The following is a 23,305-nucleotide window of genomic DNA, read 5'->3' on the forward strand; positions in this document are numbered from 1 at the left end:
TTACATTTTATGACCAGCCATAAAAAAACCTGTGCCATTCCACCATAACCGTTCCCTGCAGTTATGGGGGTGGAGTGGCTCAGTGGTTAAGACCGATGCCAAGTGTGCAAAGACTTCATGGTCACAAGTTCAACTCCACCCCTGGCAGGTTGTACGCAATTCCCTTGTAAGTCGCTTTGGATAAAAGTCTCTACTAAATGACATGTAATAATAACAATAACTATCTGGCTAATTATGAAAAACTGTACATTTGAAAGAAAACACCATCCATCCAAAGCTTTTGTGGTATTTCAGAATTGCAATTGTGTTTTTTATCAGATTCTTATCACGGTTGCGGGTTTTTTTCCTTCCGAAGACTCGGCTTCACCCATTTACTGGGATCCTCATGTGTTCAGACCCTTGAATCGTGGAGTCCCACATTTCACGGCAAGGATAACGGCAGCTTTGTGTGATGTGACTTCTGACATATCAAAGAAGACATCAGATAAATCTGTGCTTATCCTTGTTAGTAATTCACAGACTCCGGGAAGCCGTGCTCCCCCCTGGGAGACGCCGCTGGTCGAGCTTGTGACGCCGCATGGGTAAGACTCAGAGAGACACTGCTGCGTTGGTGTGTTTCTGAAACTGTGTTACTGTAAGAAAAAAAAGGCTAATTCCAGAGCTGAAGGAGGAAGGCTGGAGTGACTGATTGTTTCTCAGTTGCAGCTCGTGAAATGGAAAATGAACTGATTTCCTCTCAGTGAGCGAAGGGTTTTAAAGCCGGGGATTAACAGGATGTGACGATTTCAGACAGATGTGGTTCACTTGTAAACAGAATTAACATTCATTCATGTGCAGAGAGAGAAATACTATAATTGAGTTAAGTGCACCGAGTGGAAAATGCTGCCGAGGAAATATGCATTTGTGATAAATAAATAAATGAAAAAATCCCCGGTGCACTGAAACATGGCAATAAGATGCTCTGGTGCAGAAAACTCAACAAAACACCAGCGACTCATCAAAAATGAATATTAGCCAATATTAAAGCTGCAGTAGGCAGGATGGCATGAAGCTAATTCTTTAAGATAGATGCTCTCTCCCTCTCTCTCCTGAGCCTCTCCCATACACACACTTTATAACAATTTTCCTTTTATTGAAGTTTCTTTGCAGCGTAGGCAGTTCTAACCAATGCTGGAATAGGAAGATTTGCACTGAAGGTTTGTCTACATGTAACTGTTTTGTAGAAGAGCCAGTAGAAGGCGGCCTCTCTCTCTCTGAGCTGCTCTGTGATTGTTTTGGAAAGTTGTCGGTAACGTGTTGCCAACCCCAGCTTTGCTTTTCTTTGTTTTCTAAAATGGAACTATAAAATAATAATGTCAAATAAGGAGGTTATTGTATGTAAAAGAGAACGAAGGTTTGCGTTTCTAATTTTCACGTCCAATCATGACATTCGGGCTTCAACTGATGAGTCATTAATCGAGTAATTGTTTGGTCCATGAAATGTCAGAAAATGTTGATCAGTGTTTCTCAAACCTTGAAAGGATGATGTTGTCAAATGTTTTGTCCAGAAACCAAAAACTATTCTGTTTTTTTTTTTGTTATATGGAGCAAAGTTACCAGAAAATATAAAAAAACTTATTTTAATCAAATAATAATAAACTTATTTGATGCCTAAAGACAAGTATCTGTATGAAGCATGATGATCAATTGTAGCTGAAGTGAATTTGTGGGAATATAATGTGATTTCCTCTAATAACCAGTCTTGGATATTTCTCAGATTCTCCCAGAATTAGTAGCAAGTTGTAATGTCTCATATTGTTTTAGCAAATGTAGCAGAATATCAAGTTTGTGCTAAAATGTAATGTCGAAACTAAAATGAGCCACAGTCTCACAGCTCAGTGCTTCATTTTGACTTTAAAATGGCAGCATGCTTCCATCTCTTCCATCCTCTCTCCTGCTTCGCCTCAGTGTCACTCTCCATCACACGTTCGTCCGGACAAGGACAAAAATGAGGTGATCTGTCCCACCAGGTCCACATGGTACTTCACACTCTGCCGGGCTAATGACCTAGCATGGGTTCTCTCCGTTGCCCGCGTCTGTCCATCAGCTTCCCTCCAGAGTGAGGCGTTTAAAATGGATCTGGGTCACAGTGGGATCCCCCCTCTGTTCACCCGCCGGAACCTGGAAGCGTTGGATTCATTTGTGACACAGCCGTCTGTATCACTCCAGCCAATCCACGTGACACGCCTCGCTGTCTGCTGCATTATGCATTGACACTTTGCAGGTATGTTCCCCTCCGTGTACTTCACGCGGTGCCAGCTCGGTGTCACATGGACTTAGTGTGTCAGCGCCTCTGAGTGTGAGAGATGAAAAGTGATATATATCGAGAGGAAGAGGAAGAGGAAGAGCTCCCTCTGACACCAGGGGGTCCTTGGTTTTTCCACCATTGCGGCTTTGACTGCAGGAGCGACACTTTACTCCTCGGCTAAAATGTTTTCCAAATCCAGGATGGCAGCTCCTGCAACTGTTATATATTCTGGCAGCGAGCCATGTCGCTGCTTCATTTACAGTTCTCTAATTGCACCAGATGTCATATAAAAACATCTTAGAGTTTAATTTTAACAGCCAAATTGTGATTGTAGGAGCTTCACCACCACCTTCAACTCGACTCAGTTTGATATCAGTCATGTCGTTCTCCATTACTTCTCAGCTCCTCCTCAAATTGGGGGCGGAGTCGTCATAGCAACGGCTGCATGAAACTGCCGCGCTGTGGTTTCATACGTTTTCACGCTCTGTCTGACACAGTCACTGAACTGAAGAGATTAACGCACGTTTTCTGTGACTTTTTCTTTTTAGCTGATCTACAGTTTGCCATTATTGGCTTTGATTCTTGTGTCAGACGTCGCACTCATGACTCTTCCTTCCAGTGACGACACTCTCTGACCAATCAGTGGCCAGCAGTCTGTTGACGTCACATTTTAGTATCGGCTCAGCTGGCTTGGAACCTCGTCAGAGCAGGTAACAAAAAGGTGCCTGGTACTATCACTAATGGAAAAGCAAAAAAACAAGAGTCAAGCCAAGCCGAGTCATGCTAGTACTGAATAATGGAAAAGTTCCATATTTGTGCGATCGATTCACTGTAAAACATTTAGACAGAAGTGCTGTTGGAAATCCACCTCATGAGTGTGAAAACTGCGAGTTCCGACTACAAATGGAACACACCGGAAAATCACAGTCTGTATTAACAGCTCCCCCTAGTGGTGTCTCCTTTTCCTGTTATATTTCAGGATCATTTTCCAAAGCAAAATAAAGAGTGGTTTCTTACCGACTCTCAGCCCATGCCGCGCAAATTGAGTCATGCAACAAATCCTCTAAAAACCACTGTCTTGTGACCAAAGGATGTCAAAGTAAAAAATCATCATTTCAGCTTCACATGTTGTAATTGTCTCGGTCCTTTGGCCTACATTTGTCCCTTGCAGTGCATGAGAAGACAGAGCTGGACATGTGCATCAGATTGGTTTCTGATCGCCTACAGTATAACGCTCATCATGACCATGCTGTGTCGTCCTTGGTCGTTCAGACGGTTGCAAGTTTCCTTGAGGGAGAGAGCGCCTCATTCTCTGGCTTCTTGGAGGTTCCACTTGAGTAAACACTCCTCTGAGCGCTCTGTGGTTACGTGTGACTGCTCGCTGTCCCCACGGCTGAATCACGCCTGCAGCTGCGTCGCTGTGTGCGGGGGAAGTGGAGTCTTCTCCTGAATTACACACTCCTCGTGAACAAATGACAAATTTTTTTTTATTTGTTTGTTTGTGTATATCCAGTGTTTGCTCAGATGTTGCATAAAAGCAATAACACTCAAATGTCTTCACATTACATTACATGCACGTCAGCCCTGAACTGCATATCACCACTAAACTTTTGAACCTTGGGTCACCACTTATGCTACATTTCATTTTGTGAAGGGATTTAAAAATAAATAAGGCGTTATAAGGCGTCATGTTAACAACATGACAGTGGTTCATTTTATATCTACACTGAGGAGAGCCCTAATATTTTCATGTGAGGAGACTTTACAGCAACTAGTTACTACCATAGCATCTTTTGGCTACAATAGCTATCAGCTACATAGCAGCAATCAACTGTGGTAGCAGTTTTCAGCGACAGTAATCAGCAGCTACTTAACAGCAAACAGCTACAGGAGCAACTACATAGCAGCTACAATAGCTAGCAGCTACATAGCAGCAATCAGCTGGGGTAGCAGGTTTTAGCGACAGTAGCTAACTGCTATGGTAGCAGCCCCGAATTTGTACCACAAACCAGATTTGTTCTGCACATGTGCCAAGTGTGACTACTTCCTGTCGAAACAATTAACAACAGGTTCAGAGATTTTAAGTGAAATAATGTTAGATAGTATTTTAGTCGTTATTCTATAAAATGCACATTTTCATGTTATCTCTCGTTTTACTAGGGTAGGGTAACAGATATTAACTACCCCATACTATGTTGTATAGTCGTAGTATATTTTTGCAAATGTAGGAGATTATCAAGGTGGTGCAACATCTTTGAATATGATAAAATGAATGACAGTCATGTTCAGACACTGATCCCAAAGCAAAACACAGCGCCCCCTGTCGTCAGTTCAAACCTAAACCAGCTCATATATACATTTATTTTATTGTGTTTAGTGTTTTAACAGGATGATAGATGAACATATTTAAATGCAAATAAGGAACCTCCATCACATATATCTCCATGCTTTTTATGCTCCACTGTTTGGAAAATCCACATCTAATTGAATCAAGGAGAATATCCTCATTCTCGGAAAATAATTTAAACCCCCGCCGCTGCTCAGCGATGGAATCTGGTTTGTTCTTTAAGCACTCAAACGACACATAACGACATTAGCACGGCATCAAATGAGTCCCTCGCAACAGAGATGGATCGCTGTGAGGTGGAGCCATGTTCCATGTTCCTTATCATAAAGACGCCGCAATCAATCATTTTGGCAAAGCAGTGAGGATTGTGTCAATGTTAGGAGGGGGTCACGTGACCGAGCTGTGACGGCTTACTGCTCACTCCACATCAACAAAATCATTACGGTTTATCCTCGGGGGACAGTGACCGCATAAATTAACGTCAGTCGCCGTCTCAGTCCTTTGAGGGGTTTCAGGACGAGCTAAGCTAATCTTTGCTGACGTGATTGACAGGTTACACCCTGGACATGAGTCCAGTGTCCAACTGTGTCATGTCTGTGAAGACTTGCATAATGAAAACAATGCTTCCTCTTCATGTTTAATCGCAGTTAGCCAACAAGACAGTTAAAAAGACAAGCTGTCACTCAGTTGGTAAAGCAGGTGTTTTTTAACGCTGCCCCAATGAGTCACTTTAATCAGGGATAGTACAAGTACGATCACTTGAAGCAGGAAAAAGCATGTCCGGTCGCCTTTTTCTCCTTTTTCTCTACAGAGCTCCCCCTACAGTTGTTGAGTACATATTTTTACGACTATCGTAATCATCCGGCCATCATCGTCAACCGCTTGCGTGTTTCTCGCAAGAACCAATATTTTTTCTATGTGGAGACTTCACAGCAACTAGCAACTATGGTAGCAATTTTTAGCGACAGTAGCTAGCAGCTACAGCAGCAGCTAGCACCCATGGTAGCAGCTTCCAGCTACAATAGTTAGCACCTATAGTATATAGCAGAAATTAGCTATAGTAGCAGTTTTTAGCAACATAAGCTAGCAAATATGAGCAGTAGTGGGCAATGAAGACAGCCCAGATTGTCCCTGGATCAAGATCAATCTACAAACTTCTAGTTTAAATTTAAGTCCTATTTGGTTTACTATGAACAAAATCAAAATTAGATACTATTTCTGCAGCGTCTCCTCCAAAAGTATTGGAAGAGTGAGGACAATTCCTTTACCTTTGCTGTAAAGCATTTGGGTTTATACAGCATATCAAAAGACAAGAGATCAGTATTTTGAGCTTTTATGTCCATGCATTTACATCCCGATATGTTCAACAACGTAGAAGATTAGCCTCCTTTGTAATGGGACACCAGATGTTGTAGGTGAGCATATAGGAACAGATTTTAAATGAATAATACTTCACATTTAGTGGTAAAAACCTTTTCCTGTGGGCCCTGTTGGTTCTTTTTTGATGTTTTATCCTCTCGAGAGTCGAGCAGAGCACAGGTTACAGTCTGCTCTGTACGTTAAGTGGTATTGGGTGGAGCAGTATTGGAGTAGTTTTACGAGTATGTGAATTACACGAGGGCTGCATCAAACCTGATACTGGTATCAGGTGCATCCGAATGGCCCCGACTTGGTGTCAGTAGTTGCAAATATTGCCAACATGATCCCACTGTGTGCACAGTTGTTGCTTGAACTGTGTCCGACACAAATCGGACAGCAGCATTTGGACGGTAAACTGTTTATGTTTGAACAGATGTGATGGTTGATTGGATTAGTTGGTGCCTGGACTGGAATATTTGAGTGGCTACTGCTGCTTGGTCCAAAAAAATAAAAAAGCAACAGACCTACAATGCAGTTTGTTCGGCGTGAATGGGCAGTGTTTCAGTCATTAAGAAATCTGAGTGGTCATGAAGACTTGGTAAGCGCGGTATGAATACAGACCCGTACAATCATAAGTCAACGCAGTGACCGCGTCGTTCGGAAAACTTCAAGACGGAGCATTTATTCATTCATTGGAGTGAAGTGACCAAGCAGTGAAGAAGGAGAGTCTTTAATGCATGACACGCATAAAACATGAAGGACACGTCTGGTTTTCTTTCCATAAATTGAAGCGACCACCCTTAACTCTGTCTTTTCTTTCCTTTATAGGGAACCACCACCACGACTATCAGCACAGTCACCTGGATCTGACCGCGCTCACGCCCAAACTGGGTAAGAGAAACTGAAAAGTACTATTGCCCTTGACATTAAACCACACACAAAACCTCACTGTTAAAAAGCTCACCAGAACCAACTGTATTCATCTTTTCAGTACAAAAATATAGTCTTAAAAAAAAAGAATGCTGCTCTAAGTTTGAGTTAGAACTTGTTCACCCAACTTGACTTTTGTAAATGATATGCATTGTTATGTCTGTAAATGAAAGTCAGCCTTCTTTCCAGTTTCAAGGACGAGCTTAGATCTTTCACAGGGAAATTAAAATCTTGAGAAAATGATAAAGGAGTCTTGAGAGTAATTTCAAAAGCAAAAAAAGGAAAAACATTGTTTGATAATCAAAGGATCATCTGCAGTTTGCAGACGTTATTGAAAACCAAATTACTGTTATTGTGTCCCATCTTTTTTTTCTTCTCCGATTGCGATTTTTTCCATGAAAGAGGTGTGGAATTACTGAATGGTCCTGCAACTGAACGGCAATGAAATGAAACGCTCATGTGTAATTAGGGAAAGAATCAGGCATTTATTTGTTCCGAAAACATCCCGTGTGACGCTCTGAAAGCTGCAGAAGCAGATGTTTGGCGTCAGCGTCTCTCTCTGAAACCCTCGCTGAGTGATTGTACAACGTTTCCCAGCATTAATGGAGCACCGCAGTCCACATCCTGCCCGTACCCGTCTGCCTCTTCAACAGAGCGGCCTTTTCACGGGGAAAATGGCTTTCAAAAGTGCTTTTAGCCACCAAATAAAACTCTTCAGAGCTGCTTCTTTAGTCTATTCAGCTTCTGACGAGGCTCCGGGCTGCAATGCATAATTCAAAGGTTGCTGGTGTTTTGACTTTGTGTTAAAGATTCAGGTATTTTCAAGTATGGTTTGTATGAGGTACTGACATGTAGTCTTCACTGACTCTTTAAACATGGAAAACGTACATGTACAATAATAATAATAGAGATAAGTATGAGATTGTTTGCGACACGGTCACGTAATACAATCGAGGTTTGCAGCCTTATTTTTGACTGGAAAGCTAAGTTTTTTGTTTACTCCTCAATCTCCTGCACCAAAGTCCATAGAGAAAATCAGCGATTTTAGGAGCTGCTGGTCTACTGCTGCCTCGTTTGTTACATTTGTGTCACTGAGTACAAGAAGTTTAAACCCTAAAGTAAGAACATTTTAATATCTTAACCAGTCGATGGAGGCAGCAGCGGATCAGGAACTCCTGTGTGCTGTGATGTAAAATTGCTGATATTCTCTGTGGACTTTGGGGTCACGAAGCAGCAAGAACTTAAGTTTCCCGTTGAAAACGTCCGTCTACCATTAAGATAAAGTGTTGAACGTATTCTTATGATATCGTAGACTTAAGGTGGTGTAGATATTATTATCAGCAAGCCTTTGTGTCTCAGTACTTCCGACAACCAGACAAAAAAAACCTGAATTATGGCAGCATTCTTCCATTATTGGCTTTGAATTAGGTCGAAAACTCTGGTGTGCTTTATAAAAACATGCTGTATCCAATGATTGATCTTTTCTTTCTCACTTGGATTTGTTAGCCCACAGACAAATGAGATACGGTAAGTGATACACATGCACATGTTTGTGTTTATGTGTATTTTTATCTTCATCTTTTCACATAGAGATCAGTTCTTTACCTTTTTCTTCGCCCCCCCACACACCTTTTTCAGTGCTTGTGTATTCTTTTGCAGTCACAAAAGTTCCCGCCGCTGCATTATAATCCATGACCTTTAGTCCGTTCTCAAGAATCCTTTCACGCACACACACACACACACTCAGAGAGCATCTCCTCTCTGCACCATATGCTCTGCGGTGTTGTGTGTCCCTGTCCTCCTTTGCTGCAGTAGTCGCTCGGTCCTATTTTTAAACCCAGAGTCGCTGCCCCCCACTATCTGTGCCTCATGACCCATGACTGGGCGTCCCAATCAAACACTGAATCCACAGGAGCTCGACGCAGTGCAGGGAACTCGTGACGTTGCCACACGTACAGTATTTATCAATCATTCAATGTTACGAGACATGTCTGCTCAAGGGTCACCTGAGCAGCTTCAAACGCAACGGATCAGGAAACACTTGCACCAGACGTCCACCAGGGGGAGTGTCACTACCAGAATTTTGCTCTCAGGGTACCCCCATGGTTGGTAAATGGTATTATTTATCATGTGTTGACGCGCCAGACCAGGTACAGTTGCCGGGGTTCCCACGGGTCCTTGAAAGTTTTGAACATTTTCCTAAACAGACACAAAGTGCTTGAATTTTGTGCAAGAAAAAAGTGAAATTGATATTTAGGTAATTGTCTCCCTCATTTGTTACGACGCCACCTACTGTTTCACGCGCCCTGTGTTGCTTGATGTGCATAGACGATGTGCCACGAGATTCCGTGCAGAACAGTGAGCGAGTAAAGTTAAGCAAAGTGAGAGCAAATGATAAAGTGATGTCTGGGAAATGAAAATTCCAACATCTCTGTCTCACCAAAGCCAAATTTACAAAGACTAACGTTGACCAAGATCCCGAGAACAATCAAAAACTTGTCCAGATGTGGAGTGTGCTGCAATCATGGGCTAAGACAAAGCTCTTACAGAGTTGCCCTCCCATCTTAATCTGTGTCAGCACATTCTAGTCCTTGAATTTAAAAGGAATCGGTCGTGGAAAGTCCTTGAATCAAATATCAAATATCACTGACTGCCAAGTCTTGATCCACAGATCCAATAATGTTGCCTATGCACAATTATTTTGGACAACCGGCTTACATTGTCTTTCAAAAGTGAGCCATATCTGTGAAATATGCATTTCCAATGTAAGTATGTTACTGTGGTTTAGCAGTATTTTCCCTTAAAATACAGTGTATTACTGTGTTTGGCAGTATTTTCCCTTAAAATACAGTGTATTACTGTGGTTTAGCAGTATTTTCCCTTAAAATACAGTATATTACAGTGGTTTAGCTGTATTTCCCATTTCCACTGAGGGACACAATCCACTGGGCGAGCTTGACTACTGACCTGAGAAGCGATAAAAGACGTGAAACCACGCCAGACGAAAGAGACTCATGTGATCGTAGATAGTGTCCACGAGTGTGGGGATCCAGGTCACGGAGTTTGAGGTTCATACGCTTGGTCAGTGGGAAAATGAGAGAAGCAGAACTGTTTTTACATGAACAAAGACAGAGGAAACATACTTTGTTTCCTCTGTTACTTTGCTGTGAGACAGCCCTTTTTATTGACACAGTTTTCCTATAGATACAATGACAACAGTTTAAAAGCTGTGTTGCGACACGGCAGATCAGCTGTTGGGGAATATCTTTGACCGTTCAGGTCATTGTGTTTAAAACCAACCGGACTTCATTTACTTTGATGACACCTAAGAATAAAGCATACAGTGAGAAATGTCTTGTACGACGCCCTGAAACACACAGAGTTTCTCCTGCTGCGTCCTTAGTTGTCACAACATTAAATTGAGAGTTTCCAGAGAATGACCAGACTGACCTTTTGCCTTCTCACATACAGTCACGGAGGCGAATATTTGGCCTAAGAGACGCTGTAAACTTCCTCCTGTATGCACGTGTGATTTTCACACTCTTATTCGTTTATTTCTGTTCAGATAAAATCACGTCACGTCACAGTTGTCGTCCAGAAATTCCCCAAAAACTGATCTCTATTTCACCCGCCAGGCGGTGGCAGTGGCCCGAGAGCTGCCGCTCATCCCTGTCATCTTTTGCCCGTCCGTCCGTCCGTCTGTCTGTGTTCTGACCGCACTGCCTCCACTCCCTCCTCCTCCTCCTCCTCCTCCTCCTCTGTCCACTGTAGAGCGACCGCAGCGGATGAACAACATCCTGACCTCAGCCACGGAGCCGTACGACGTGTCGCTCTCCAGATCCTTCCAGAACCTCAGCCATCTGCCGCCCTCCTACGAGCTGGCCCTCCAGTCTGACCTAAGTAAATACTCCTCCTCTTCCTCCTCCTCCTCCTCCTCCTCCTCTCTGCTCAGATTAACTCATCCTCCATCGCAGTGTTTTGCTTGATGCAGTTGATGTCACCCTGTGGCCTGATGACAGGTCTGAATGTCCATTACGGGGACGAGCATCACGATAAGTGTCTCCAGATGTTCATCTTCCACGCTCTCCTTTTTTTTTATTTCCCAACTTTTCACCTTTTAAAAAGGGACGTCTTCTTCTTAAGTGCGTGACGTTTTCCAGGCGTCACACATATTTCCACAGACTCATGCGTCGGCCCAGCGACTGTTGTCTAATTGGCATGTAATCTTGCTCCATCTGCCGTGCGTGTCACGCTGCTAATGTCTGCTAATGACATTTTAAGAGGCATATTTTTTCCTCAGCTGAGCGGCTCCTATAGGCCAACAGGGCGGTGCTTTAATGTCTCGGCGATGCCACAGATCATTATCTCCGCCGTGACATATTTGATGCTGACATTAAAACCCAGAGATGAGTCGTCCTTTAGAGCAAACACAAGTTTGATTTCATTCATCCTTGTGACTTTCAAGTGTATTCTCTCAGTAACAGGGGTCACTGTAACTTCTCCATGTCCTGCATTACTGTGGTTTAGCAACATTTCCCCTTAAAATACAGCATATTACTGTGGTTTAGCAGCATTTCCCCTTAAAATACAGTATATTACTGTGGTTTAGCAGCATGTCCCCTTAAAGTACATTTTATTACTGTGGTTTAGCAGCATTTCCGCTTAAAATACAGTATATTACTGTGGTTTAGCAGAATTTCCCCTTAAAATACAGTATATTACTGTGGTTTAGCAGCATTTCCCCTTAAAATACAGTATATTACTGTGGTTCAGCATTCCCCCTTAAAATACAGTATATTACTGTGGTTTAGCAGCATTTCCCCTTAAAATACAGTATATTACTGTGGTTTAGCAGCATGTCCCCTTAAAGTACATTTTATTACTGTGGTTTAGCAGCATTTCCGCTTAAAATACAGTATATTACTGTGGTTTAGCAGAATTTCCCCTTAAAATACAGAATATTACTGTGGTTTAGCAGCATTTCCCCTTAAAATACATTATATTACTGTGGTTTAGCAGCATTTCCGCTTAAAATACAGTATATTACTTTGGTTTAGCAGAATTTCCCCTTAAAATACAGTATATTACTGTGGTTTAGCAGCATTCCCCCTTAAAATACAGTATATTTATGTGGTTTAGCAACATTTCCCCTTAAAATACAGTATATTTATGTGGTTTAGCAACATTTCCCCTTAAAATACAGCATATTACTGTGGTTTAGCAGAATTTCCCCTTAAAATACAGTATATTACTGTGGTTTAGCAGCATTTCCCCTTAAAATATAGTATATTACTGTGGTTTAGCAGCATTTCCCCTTAAAATACAGTATATTACTGTGGTTTAGCAGCATTTCCCCTTAAAATACAGTATATTACTGTGGTTTAGCAGAATTTCCCCTTAAAATACAGTATATTACTGTGGTTTAGCAGCATTTCCCCTTAAAATACAGTATATTACTGTGGTTTAGCAGCATTTCCCCTTAAAGTACATTTTATTACTGTGGTTTAGCAGCATTTCCGCTTAAAATACAGTATATTACTGTGGTTTAGCAGAATTTCCCCTTAAAATACAGAATATTACTGTGGTTTAGCAGCATTTCCCCTTAAAATACATTATATTACTGTGGTTTAGCAGCATTTCCGCTTAAAATACAGTATATTACTTTGGTTTAGCAGAATTTCCCCTTAAAATACAGTATATTACTGTGGTTTAGCAGCATGTCCCCTTAAAGTACATTTTATTACTGTGGTTTAGCAGCATTACCCCTTAAAATACAGTATATTACTGTGGTTTAGCAGCATTTCCGCTTAAAATACAGTATATTACTGTGGTTTAGCAGAATTTCCCCTTAAAATACAGTATATTACTGTGGTTTAGCAGCATTTCCCCTTAAAATACAGTATATTACTGTGGTTTAGCAGCATTCCCCCTTAAAATACAGTATATTACTGTGGTTTAGCAGCATTTCCCCTTAAAATACAGTATATTACTGTGGTTTAGCAACATTTCCCCTTAAAATACATTATATTACTGTGGTTTAGCAGCATTTCCCCTTCAAATACAGTATATTACTGTGGTTTTGGCAGTAAAAATACAGTACATTACTGTGGTTTAGCAGCATTACCCCTTAAAATACAGTACATTACTGTGGTTTAGCAGCATTTCCCCTTAAAATACAGTATATTACTGAGGTTTTAGCAGTAAAAAAATACAGTATATTACTGTGGTTTAGCAGTATTTTTTCTTACAATACAGAATATTTCTGTGGTTTAGCAGCATTTCCCCTTAAAATACAGTACATTACTGTGGTTTAGCAGCATTTCCACTTAAAATACAGTACATTACTGTGGTTTAGCAGCATTTCCCCTTAAAATACAGTATATTACTGAGGTTTTAGCAGTAAAAAAATACAGTATATTACTGTGGTTTAGCAGTATTTTTTCTTACAATACAGAATATTACTGTGGTTTAGCAGTATTTTTTCTTACAATACAGAATATTTCTGTGGTTTAGCAGCATTTTCCCTGACAATAGCATGAATTAAACAAAATGTAACTTGAGCCGCTTTGTGATTCCAGTGGAATTCAGTGGAAACCTTACTTTGTGTGTTTGCAGGTGAATGAGGTTTTTGTCACATCCTCTTTTTCAGAAATGTTTCCTTTAGCCTTGAGAAGCTGCTGGACATTTAAAACGTCAGGGAAAGCAACCTTTAGAGCTTTTAGTCCAGAGCTTTTGTGTTTTCCCATCGCTCTCTCTCTCTCTCTCCAACAAAAGCAACAATGCTAAATTTACAGGGGTGGTATTCAACGTGTGACAAACACACACACACACACATAAGCGCTGCTGTCGCTGTCCTTGAATCTTAACAGCCGTCGCACACAGTTCAGAAGTGCCGTCTCTTTTCAGGATGCTGAATATTGCTCTTTTGTATACATTATTTTCTTTCACTATCGACGTGAGCCTTGTTTACAAACACACACTGAAAATCACACATGAATGATGAATGACGAGGATTTGAGTTCCAGTAGAATCTGTCAAACAAACACCCAAAATCATCCTAAATGAAATAGTGTTCATATTTATTATTTATTTTAATATTGAGCATAAGAATAGGAAGAATATATGGTATATACTGTATATATATATATATATATATATATATATATACTGTATATATATATATATATACATACGTATATATTTCTTTCTTTCCTGTCCGGGAAGACTAACAACTAGGAAGCTAGAGCAGTGAACATATTCTTAGAATGTTGTAGACTTAAGATTTTATGAGGTGAGCCTTTTATTAAGTGGCTGAAAGAATCTTTAATCCAAGAAAAAGGGAAAAAGGGCATCAATAAAACTGGTTTAAGTTGCACCACTCCTGCTCTGATCCCCTGGAAAGATCCCTTTATAATTGATGTTGCACTAGTTACATGAGTGTTAGTGCATTATATGATTACAGTCCTCTGCGATCAACAGCCGACACATAAATACTCGGGCTATATTGAATGTAATCTCGCAGAGTGGGAGTTGGGGCCTTAATCAGCCGCTGTTAGCAATTTCCTGCATGCGTTTGTAGCTGCGCTCCCCGCTCGGGACCCTTTAGCCTCTCACAATCACGTTAATTGTAAAGTGCTTGCGTTTTTTCCAGCACCGCAGAGAGGAGCTCGGGCAATATGCATCGCCGCTCCTAAATCATTTTAGTGTAAACAGTGTAAACACTTAAAAAGGCCAGAGCTTAAATCAAGACTCCGTGGCTCGACGGAGGAAGACGGGCTGTATTTGCAGTTTCTGAGAAACGTGGTGTGTGTGCATGAGTAACGTCGCAGTAAATCCTCTAATGGTGTCTTTATTTGCCTGAATGACAGAGAGAAGCTGCTCTCATTTCCTCCGCATTTATATTTGACAATATTTTAGTTAGAAGACTCCCTGTTTGCTAATCTGCAGCTGCTGATGCGGCTCGAGCCGAGTTCATACTCTGTGGGGTTCAGAGTCCTGGCATCACAGTGCAGTTTCTAATTATTTACAGTGAACTACAGTGTTTCCATTTAGCAAAAAAAACTTAAAATCCAAAGCCATGTTTTTTGGTGCCCATGTTAACAGATTAAAGGCAGTGTTTTTCCTTCAAATACAGCATATTACTGTGGTTTAGCAGTAAAAATACAGCATATTACTGTGGTTTAGCAGTACAGCATATTGCTGTGGTTTAGCAGTAAAAATACAGCATATTATATTACTGTGGTTTAGCAGTAAAAATACAGTATATTACTGTGGTTTAGTAGTATTTACCCTCAAAATACAGTATATTACTGTGGTTTAGCAGTATTTACCCTCAAAATACAGCATTTTACTGTGGTTTAGCAGTACAGCATATTACTGTGGTTTAGCAGTAAAAATACAGTATATTACTGTGGTTTAGCAGTAAAAATACAGCATATTACTGTGGTTTAGCAGTACAGCATATTGCTGTGGTTTAGCAGTAAAAATACAGTATATTACTGTGGTTTAGCAGTACAGCATATTGCTGTGTTTTAGCAGTAAACATACAGTATATTAATGTAGTTTAGCAGTATTTACCCTCAAAATACAGTATATTACTGTGGTTTAGCAGTAAAAATACAGCATATTACTGTGGTTTAGCAGTACAGCATATTGCTGTGGTTTAGCAGTAAAAATACAGTATATTACTGTGGTTTAGCAGTACAGCATATTGCTGTGTTTTAGCAGTAAACATACAGTATATTAATGTAGTTTAGCAGTATTTACCCTCAAAATACAGCATATTACTGTGGTTTAGCAGTAAAAATACAGCATATTACTGTGGTTTAGCAGTCCAGCATATTGCTGTGGTTTAGCAGTAAAAATACAGTATATTATATTACTGTGGTTTAGCAGTAAAAATACAGTATATTAGTGTGGTTTAGCAGTATTTACCCTCAAAATACAGTATATTACTGTGGTTTAGCAGTATTTACCCTCAAAATACAGCATATTACTGTGGTTTAGCAGTACAGCATATTACTGTGGTTTAGCAGTAAAAATACAGTATATTACTGTGGTTTAGCAGTAAAAATACAGCATATTACTGTGGTTTAGCAGTACAGCATATTGCTGTGGTTTAGCAGTAAAAATACAGTATATTACTGTGGTTTAGCAGTACAGCATATTGCTGTGTTTTAGCAGTAAACATACAGTATATTAATGTAGTTTAGCAGTATTTACCCTCAAAATACAGTATATTACTGTGGTTTAGCAGTAAAAATACAGTATAATACTGTGATTTAGCACTATTTTCCCTCAAAATAAAGCATATTACTGTGGTTAAGCACTAAAAATACAGCATATTACTGTGGTTAAGCACTCAAAATACAGCATATTACTGTGGTTTGTAGTATTTTCCCTCAAAAAACAGTATATGACTGTGGTTTAGCAGTGTTTTCCCAATAAATATAGTATATGACTGTGGTTTAGCAGTGTTTTCCCAATAAATACAGTATATGACTGTGGTTTAGCAGTGTTTTCCCAATAAATACAGTATATTACTGTTGTTTAGCAGTGTTTTTCTCTTAAAAGAGGTGGTTCATCAATAGGGGGCGCCAGTGTGCTGCCCCACCTGTCCCAAATAAATGTTTATTATTTAAAAGAGCAAGTAGGCGTGTCACAGTTTGGTACGTGCTTCAGTTTGGAGCCAAAGTTTGGTGCAGGTCTTGATTTATTTTCATTCATCCTTAACAGTAACTTACACAGACTTGGGAAAATGTTGCAGGTGAATGAATATTTGAGTACAGTGGAATCACTAACCACAGCTCTCTCACAGTGACTGACTGTGTCCTTAAGTTTGACCTATTATGGAGCGACGAGCCACGGCGTGTTGATTGTTAGACGTGCTTGTAGCCTCTGGTTGAGTTCGGTTGACATTTTCCACCATAATGTCGCTTCTAAACAAATTCTTCCGGGAGGTAAAATCCTAAGCCACACTGCCCCAAGGCCAGAGACGGACTGTCTTCATTAGAAATGCACAGAGCGGTGGACATGAAGCCCCCTAATGGACGGACAATAAGGTGACCTTCTGTGTCCAGGCGTGAGATCACTCCCTGAGCGTCCAAACAAACAAGTCCCATCGTTAAATTCCTCTGTGGCTCTGTGGAGCGTGCTACCGTCCTAAAAACAGAGCTTTGACCTCACTGGTCCTCGCTAATTAACTGCTACACAGGTGACGACACCTGAGCCGCAGCAGTTAATCAGAGAACGTCAGTGGAATCACTCCCTCGAGTCGCCAGAGCTGCCAAAAAAATAAAACACAGGTCGACAGAACTCTGCAGAGAGAGAGAGAGAGAGAGAGAGAGAGATAGAGAGAGAGAGAGAGAGAGAGATGTTTATGGCAAGTTCAGTCGGCATGGTTTTACTATCAGGTGGAGGAGTTCAAAGACCGGTTGCCCAGAGTCGTGCATACATGTCTGCAGTTCCATTCATACTGAAAGGAGGCTCCTTGTCTTTCTATGCATCCTCAATCCCATTTTATATTCCAGTTGCCGTGATTTCTCACCCGTTTGCCTACATTTCGATGTCTTTGCCTTAATCCCGTGTCACCACTCAGCTTTATACTCTTAATGTTTGACCAATCCAAGAGGAACTAACATTGGTAAGCAGGCCATGGCGAAGAGGAAAGGAATTGGGCTTGTAACCTTCAATCCTGGGACACGCCAAGGGCTGGGGTGCCCCTGAGTGAGGCACCCAATCACCCACTGCTCCTGCGCCTGTGTGCAAAAAAAAAATACTCATTCTAATAGTTCATGTTGTGTACCTGCTTTAATGTTAGTGGTCTTTCGTACAGACCATGGCAGAGACAACAGTTTACTGATAACATGTCACATTCTTGAAGGGGCGTCCCTTTTTTGTGGGAGTAAATTTTAACCACTTGTCCAGTTCCAAAGTTCCAAGGGACAAGGGGCAAGGTCTAAGAGACAGGGACAGGGGTACAACATGAGAAATGGGGTTCAGCTGTTGTCTTTGTCTTCGAGCAATTGCTTGAACAAGTGTGGGGACCGGTGGACCTCATTGCATGACCCTCTTTTTGAAGCAAGCGCCCCCTGGTTATCGTCGTCTTTGTTGTCCGCTTCTTTAACCTAAACGAGTATTGCGCGAATGGTCACAAATCGAGTATGTCCGCGTGTATGTGCATCGGCGTATTATGGCATTTATTTTGCCTCATGTCAAATCAAGTCTCGCGTGTATGACGACCAGTATCTGTGATACAGATAGAGTTGATCATATGCGAAATCTTGGGGACATTCGAAACCATTCGTTTACCGTGAAAAAGGCTTAGTGTCCGAAAACGGCCATCAACCGTCACCAAATTTCTCATGGACATCTCTCATCATGTCCACTTTCACCTCTCCAAAAACCAAAGCTGAAACTGCAATATTATGGTCAATAATGAGTGGCTTTGGAGCAGAAAAAGTTGTTTCTGTTTTTGGACATTAAACGACTTTTCACATCCCCAACTTTTGAGACTAAAAGAAAGTAGATTTCTGTTGACTCGAAAAGCAAGAATTTGGCCCATGACAACATTGTTACAACACTGCTCTTAAAGTGGCCTCTCCGTACCAAGGGGGAAGTGACATAAATATTCATAGAAGTTTTAGCTAATTTTGTACACAACCATTTGCAAATATGTCAGATGAAACTTCAAACTGAACTGATCAAAAATGACTCTGAACACGCCGGCAGTCTTTTTTTCCCCCTCAATTAAACTCAGGTACAGATTGTCTGAAGCTCATTTGCAGCAAACTCTGAAGGCGAGTCTTCGTTTTTAGAGAAAACATTGACCCCCCCCCACACACACACACACACACACACACACTGATGTTTTGTCCACAGGGAATCTCCCAGTAATGAGTCACTGTCGAGCAGCCGGCGAATCAAGCTCTTTAATGAGAGTTTCCTCAGAGGGAGTCCAAACAGTCTCAGTTAAAACGAGGAGAAACCCGTGGTCGTGGTGGTGATGAGGTGCCTCCTCCCAGCAGGGGCTGGGCTGGTTTTCATCTCGTCTGCAGGCTTTTGAGAATCCACTGTTACATGACAATGATGAAGAGTGTGGCGACATTTCACAGTCTTTGTTTTCTCCGCTGGGTTTTCGGAAACTAAAGTGAACAAAAATATTGGGCAGCAAAAGTGATTCCAAAGAGTTGAATCACATTTCCTGAATGTGGCAGATAAATCTGCGATGTTAAAGTCCTGCAGGGGCTTCTTGCAAAGTTTTTTATTTGTTAGATTTGTTTGGTGAAATGTGTGCATACCTCACAAAAAAAATGCAAATAAATTACCAAGTGCTGCAAATTGCATGTTACAAATCAGACGGAATGGGCCCCGAGTGTCACAGGCTGTTATTGAGAAACATAGACGGGCATTCAAGGAATCATGGGAGTTACCAACTACAGTAGGAGGCACATAAAGGAGATTAGTTTTTACAGCCAAAGCCCTTTGCACAAAAGACATTTTTTTTCATGCAATTTGTGTTTCAAGTGTGAGCAATAATGAAGAAAGAGCCATTTTCTCTTAACCCAACTCCCAAGAAACCACCAGCCTCATATTAAACAAACCATTTTAAAGGTTTATTAAAAAGAATGGGCTTGATGTGAATGATCCGATGCAAGTTCCTACTTCAGGTGTTAAGATATTCTATCATTCTACCCAGTGATCTGCCCGCTGGCATCGATTCTGCTGAAATCCAATGCTTCAGATTGTAATTATTCTGTGTAATTTATGAAGTTGTAGGGCATGAGATAACTTATGCCTCGATGCAGCGATTCCCAAAGACTGGGTTTGGAAGTTTTCCATCCTTATAGTTAAAATTAATGTGTAATAACGTGCACAACATGGAGTTTTAATTCATTTACCAAGCGATTATTTGTTTACCAATTAGCTGTTATGGATATGGCTGTAAAATGAGTCGCTACATTATGCACAAATTAGCTCTTGTCATGATTTATATTGTGATTTATGTTGCGGTCGTTAGCCGTCTTTAAAAAGTTCGGGTTCAGGAAAAACTGCCTCAGTGTGTTGAACATTTCTGGTTATCGTGTCCTGGGAGTTCTGCTGTCTTTCCTTCTCTCTCTCTCTCCCCACGTGGGTGTGAGTGTGTGTGTGTGTGTGATGAGTTGCAGGTGCGCCTGATTGATTGAATGACTGACATGTGTGTTGAGCTGGATCCTGGGAGCTGATTGGTTCTGCACAGGTGGTTCCACTATAAGAGACCACACCCATCACGACCAGTTTTGTCCTTGTGTTTGTCCAAATAAACCTTTAAAAGGAGTTTATTGGGAATGGAGTAAAAATAAGGGAGTTGCTCTCATGTTTTCACCTGGACCTGGACCTGGACATAACACTATGGCTTTTATTTTATGGACCAACGGCAACTTTTGTCAAAATTAAGCTGATGACTGGTTCAAATATAAGCAACCAGACGACCTGCTGTTAATGATGTGACCCTGAAATATTCAAATGCGCTAACACACACACACATACAGACATGCTAATGTCTGTCGGAAAGTTTATTTTATTCATTTATTTATTTATTTATTTATTGTCAGTATTAAAGACTCATAGCCTGCTTGTGTGTTTGTGTAAGTGTATAATCCTGTGGTTTTTCTGGCCTTAAGATGAGCCTTTACCTGGATTTATGGAAAGATTTTCCATTCCATTTGCTATCTTACGTTGATATGTTTTGATAGCAGCCTGAAAACTACACAAACAAAAAGAAGAACATCCTATTTGGTCTCTGAAGACCACCGTAGATCCCTGAGGAGTCCTCAATATGGAGGCCTCACCATTAGATGTCACTAATTCTCAGATATGTGGATCATTTTTGCCATCTGCGTTGCCTTTACATGGGAACTAGGAAGTCAGATTAGCAATAGAGGTTGTTCCCAGTGTCCGAGTCCAGGGGGCATTTCTTCAACACGACCTCAGAAATTCCAAGTTCGGACTACAAATGGAACACACCATTATGTCTGTTATCACAAAGCTCATCTGATCTCTTTTCTTACTCAGGTGATAAAGACATTGACGACTACTACACGAGGAAGCATCATCATCCCGACTTTGGCGGCCGGGGACCGACCCACATGATGAAGCTGAACGCAGACCCCATGCAGCACCAGCAGCACCAGCAGCACCAGCAGCACCACCAGCAGCACCAGCAGCGGCAGCGTCCCCGCCGAGTCCAGCGGGCCATGTCCCAGGACCACGTCCTGTCCCCTCCCAGGACGCCGCGGCGTGGAGACTACGGCTTGTCCTCTTACGGCGTGATGGCGGCGACGGCGTACGGGAGCAGCCGCCACCTCTCCGAGGAGCAGCTCCTGTCCGCGGACCGCCTCCACTCCCAGGATCCGTTGCTGTCGCCGGCGATGAGGCGCGACAAGTTCCGGGAGAAGGCGATGGCGCGGGCGATGTCTCACGCTGACATGCTGCTGCCGACCACGCCCGTCATGGACCGCCATAAGGTGACTAAGATGCACTCGCAACCCAGTGCCTCAAACGACTCCTACAACACGCTGACGGTCAACCACCAACCGACCACATCCAAGAGGCAGGCGTTTGCCTCCCGACGGACACACACGGTGGACCACCTACAGTACATTCCCGGCCACCACCACACATACCGCACTGCCAGTAAGAACGAGGTAACTGTTTAGCTGTAAAAAGAGGATTCCTGAGACGAACCCCCGGACGAACAAACCTCCTGCGTTCAGAGCACTTCCCGCTTTTTAGCACAAGCTTCCTGTGTCATCCATATTTTCGGGTAACTAGAATCAAAGACTTTCCTCTCTTAGAGCATCATAAGGGCTTTGAGCGTCGACACAGAGTGGATCCTTCATGTCGAGACGTGTTCGACGGCGTGAAAGTAAATATTTTTTAAAACCGACTGGACGTCGGACTGGAAGGGGAATTGTGTCAACTTTATAAATATATAAATACACTATATTTACTATTTGTATTTCCAGTCCTTGTTATAGCTTTAGAGATTCTTACTGACTGATGTGAGTTGAGCACTTCAAGAGGTGCCTCTAAAACTGTCCCATTTCAGTGACGGAAGGGGATTCGTGGGTTAAAAAGCACAATTAATGAATTCCCTTTTTTTGGGTTTGGTTCATTTTCTTCTTTCTTTTCTTTTTTTTCCTAAACGGCCAGAACATATCAGCTTATTAGTGAAAACAGAATATGTGTCTGTTGCGTACAATAGATGATTGTAAATAGGCTATATTAGCAGCAGTAAAAGAGAGTTTAAAAAACAACAAAAAAAGAAGCTGGCCTCATTGATGTTGTTTGTTTGTTTGTTTTTTCTCCTCCCACCTAGAATCTATAATGGATTCGCAATTAATAACTTTAATTTTAGATAAGTCAAAGAACCCAAATTAGTATTATTTCCACAGATGTCTGTGAAATTGTGGATCTAATATAAGTATAAGGGGATTTTTTTTTCTTCTCTTTTTTTAAACCGTGCTTGTAGCGTAGAATGATTGTGTGCGAAACAACTGTTCACTCGATTGGCAGCTTCAGCTAAAAATGGAACACCCCCCCCCCCGGTTCTCTTTGGTTCACGTACACGTCCTGGCTTTGTGAGCGATGCGATGACCTTTTCTCTCCCCCCCCCGCTGCTCGTTTCTCGTGGTCGGCCTGCTGCTTCCATCTCTACATATCAGGTGCTCTGTGTCAGAACTAATGAGCAAAAAGAGGTCCAGTTGTAGTTTTGTGTTGGTGTGATGACTTAAAACAATCAATACTTGCAGCAGAGGACACCATAACATGCTAGTCAATCAAGCATTAATTAAAACTGTGAACTGTTTGTCCAGGTGTTTTCATTAAAGTAATGCCTTACTGTACGGAATCCATATGCTCTTAATTGCAAACAATCATGTTTAAGTCCTGTCTCCGTGTCTTTTGTGCAATATTACCGACTATAGACGACCAGCAGAACCAGCTGTAAAAAAACCCTTTACTGTGGTAGATGATACAGAACACTCGGTTTACCTGGAAAAAGACTCTTAAATTTGAAAAGAAAACAATTGGGAAATTCACTTGGTTCCTTGTAATCAGTCATTGGAATGGGGTTCAGGTGGGTCGTGGAAGATTTTGTTTTGGAGTCACAAAATATTGTCCAAGTCTCTGACTTAAAGAGTGATTATTCTTCATAAAATGAAGTCACAGTTCATTTATCAAACATTGACATATATGAGTTGGTTTGTGACAGTCAAAAGATGTTAATAGTGATGTTTAATTGCAAGTAAATTTCATCATATGGCTGTCAGACTGAAGAACTGAAATGAGAAGTCCTGGTTTAGAAGCCCCCTTCAAATCCCAACTGAAAATCCCACATTTTA

At 41.4% G+C, this 23,305-nt stretch overlaps 1 protein-coding gene across 3 annotated transcripts in view; it reads left to right on the forward strand.

Moving 5' to 3' along the window:
- The window catches only part of LOC131475973 (protein shisa-6-like), a 77,329-nt gene extending 54,843 nt beyond the window's left edge, over window positions 1–22,486 (forward strand). The window contains exons 6-9 of one of the 3 annotated variants that reach the window (XM_058654384.1): window positions 6,822–6,884; window positions 8,430–8,450; window positions 10,695–10,823; window positions 20,976–22,486. In XM_058654384.1, coding sequence (XP_058510367.1) covers window positions 6,822–6,884; window positions 8,430–8,450; window positions 10,695–10,823; window positions 20,976–21,619 — 857 coding nt within the window. In that variant the 3' untranslated portion in view covers window positions 21,620–22,486. The remainder of the gene's footprint in view (window positions 1–6,821; window positions 6,885–8,429; window positions 8,451–10,694; window positions 10,824–20,975) is intronic. The other 2 variants (XM_058654385.1, XM_058654386.1) reach the window with 2 other exon arrangements.
- Window positions 22,487–23,305: the final 819 nt, after the last annotated feature.

This window comes from Solea solea, chromosome 16 (assembly GCF_958295425.1).
Source record: "Solea solea chromosome 16, fSolSol10.1, whole genome shotgun sequence".
Taxonomy (NCBI): Eukaryota; Metazoa; Chordata; class Actinopteri; order Pleuronectiformes; family Soleidae; genus Solea; species Solea solea.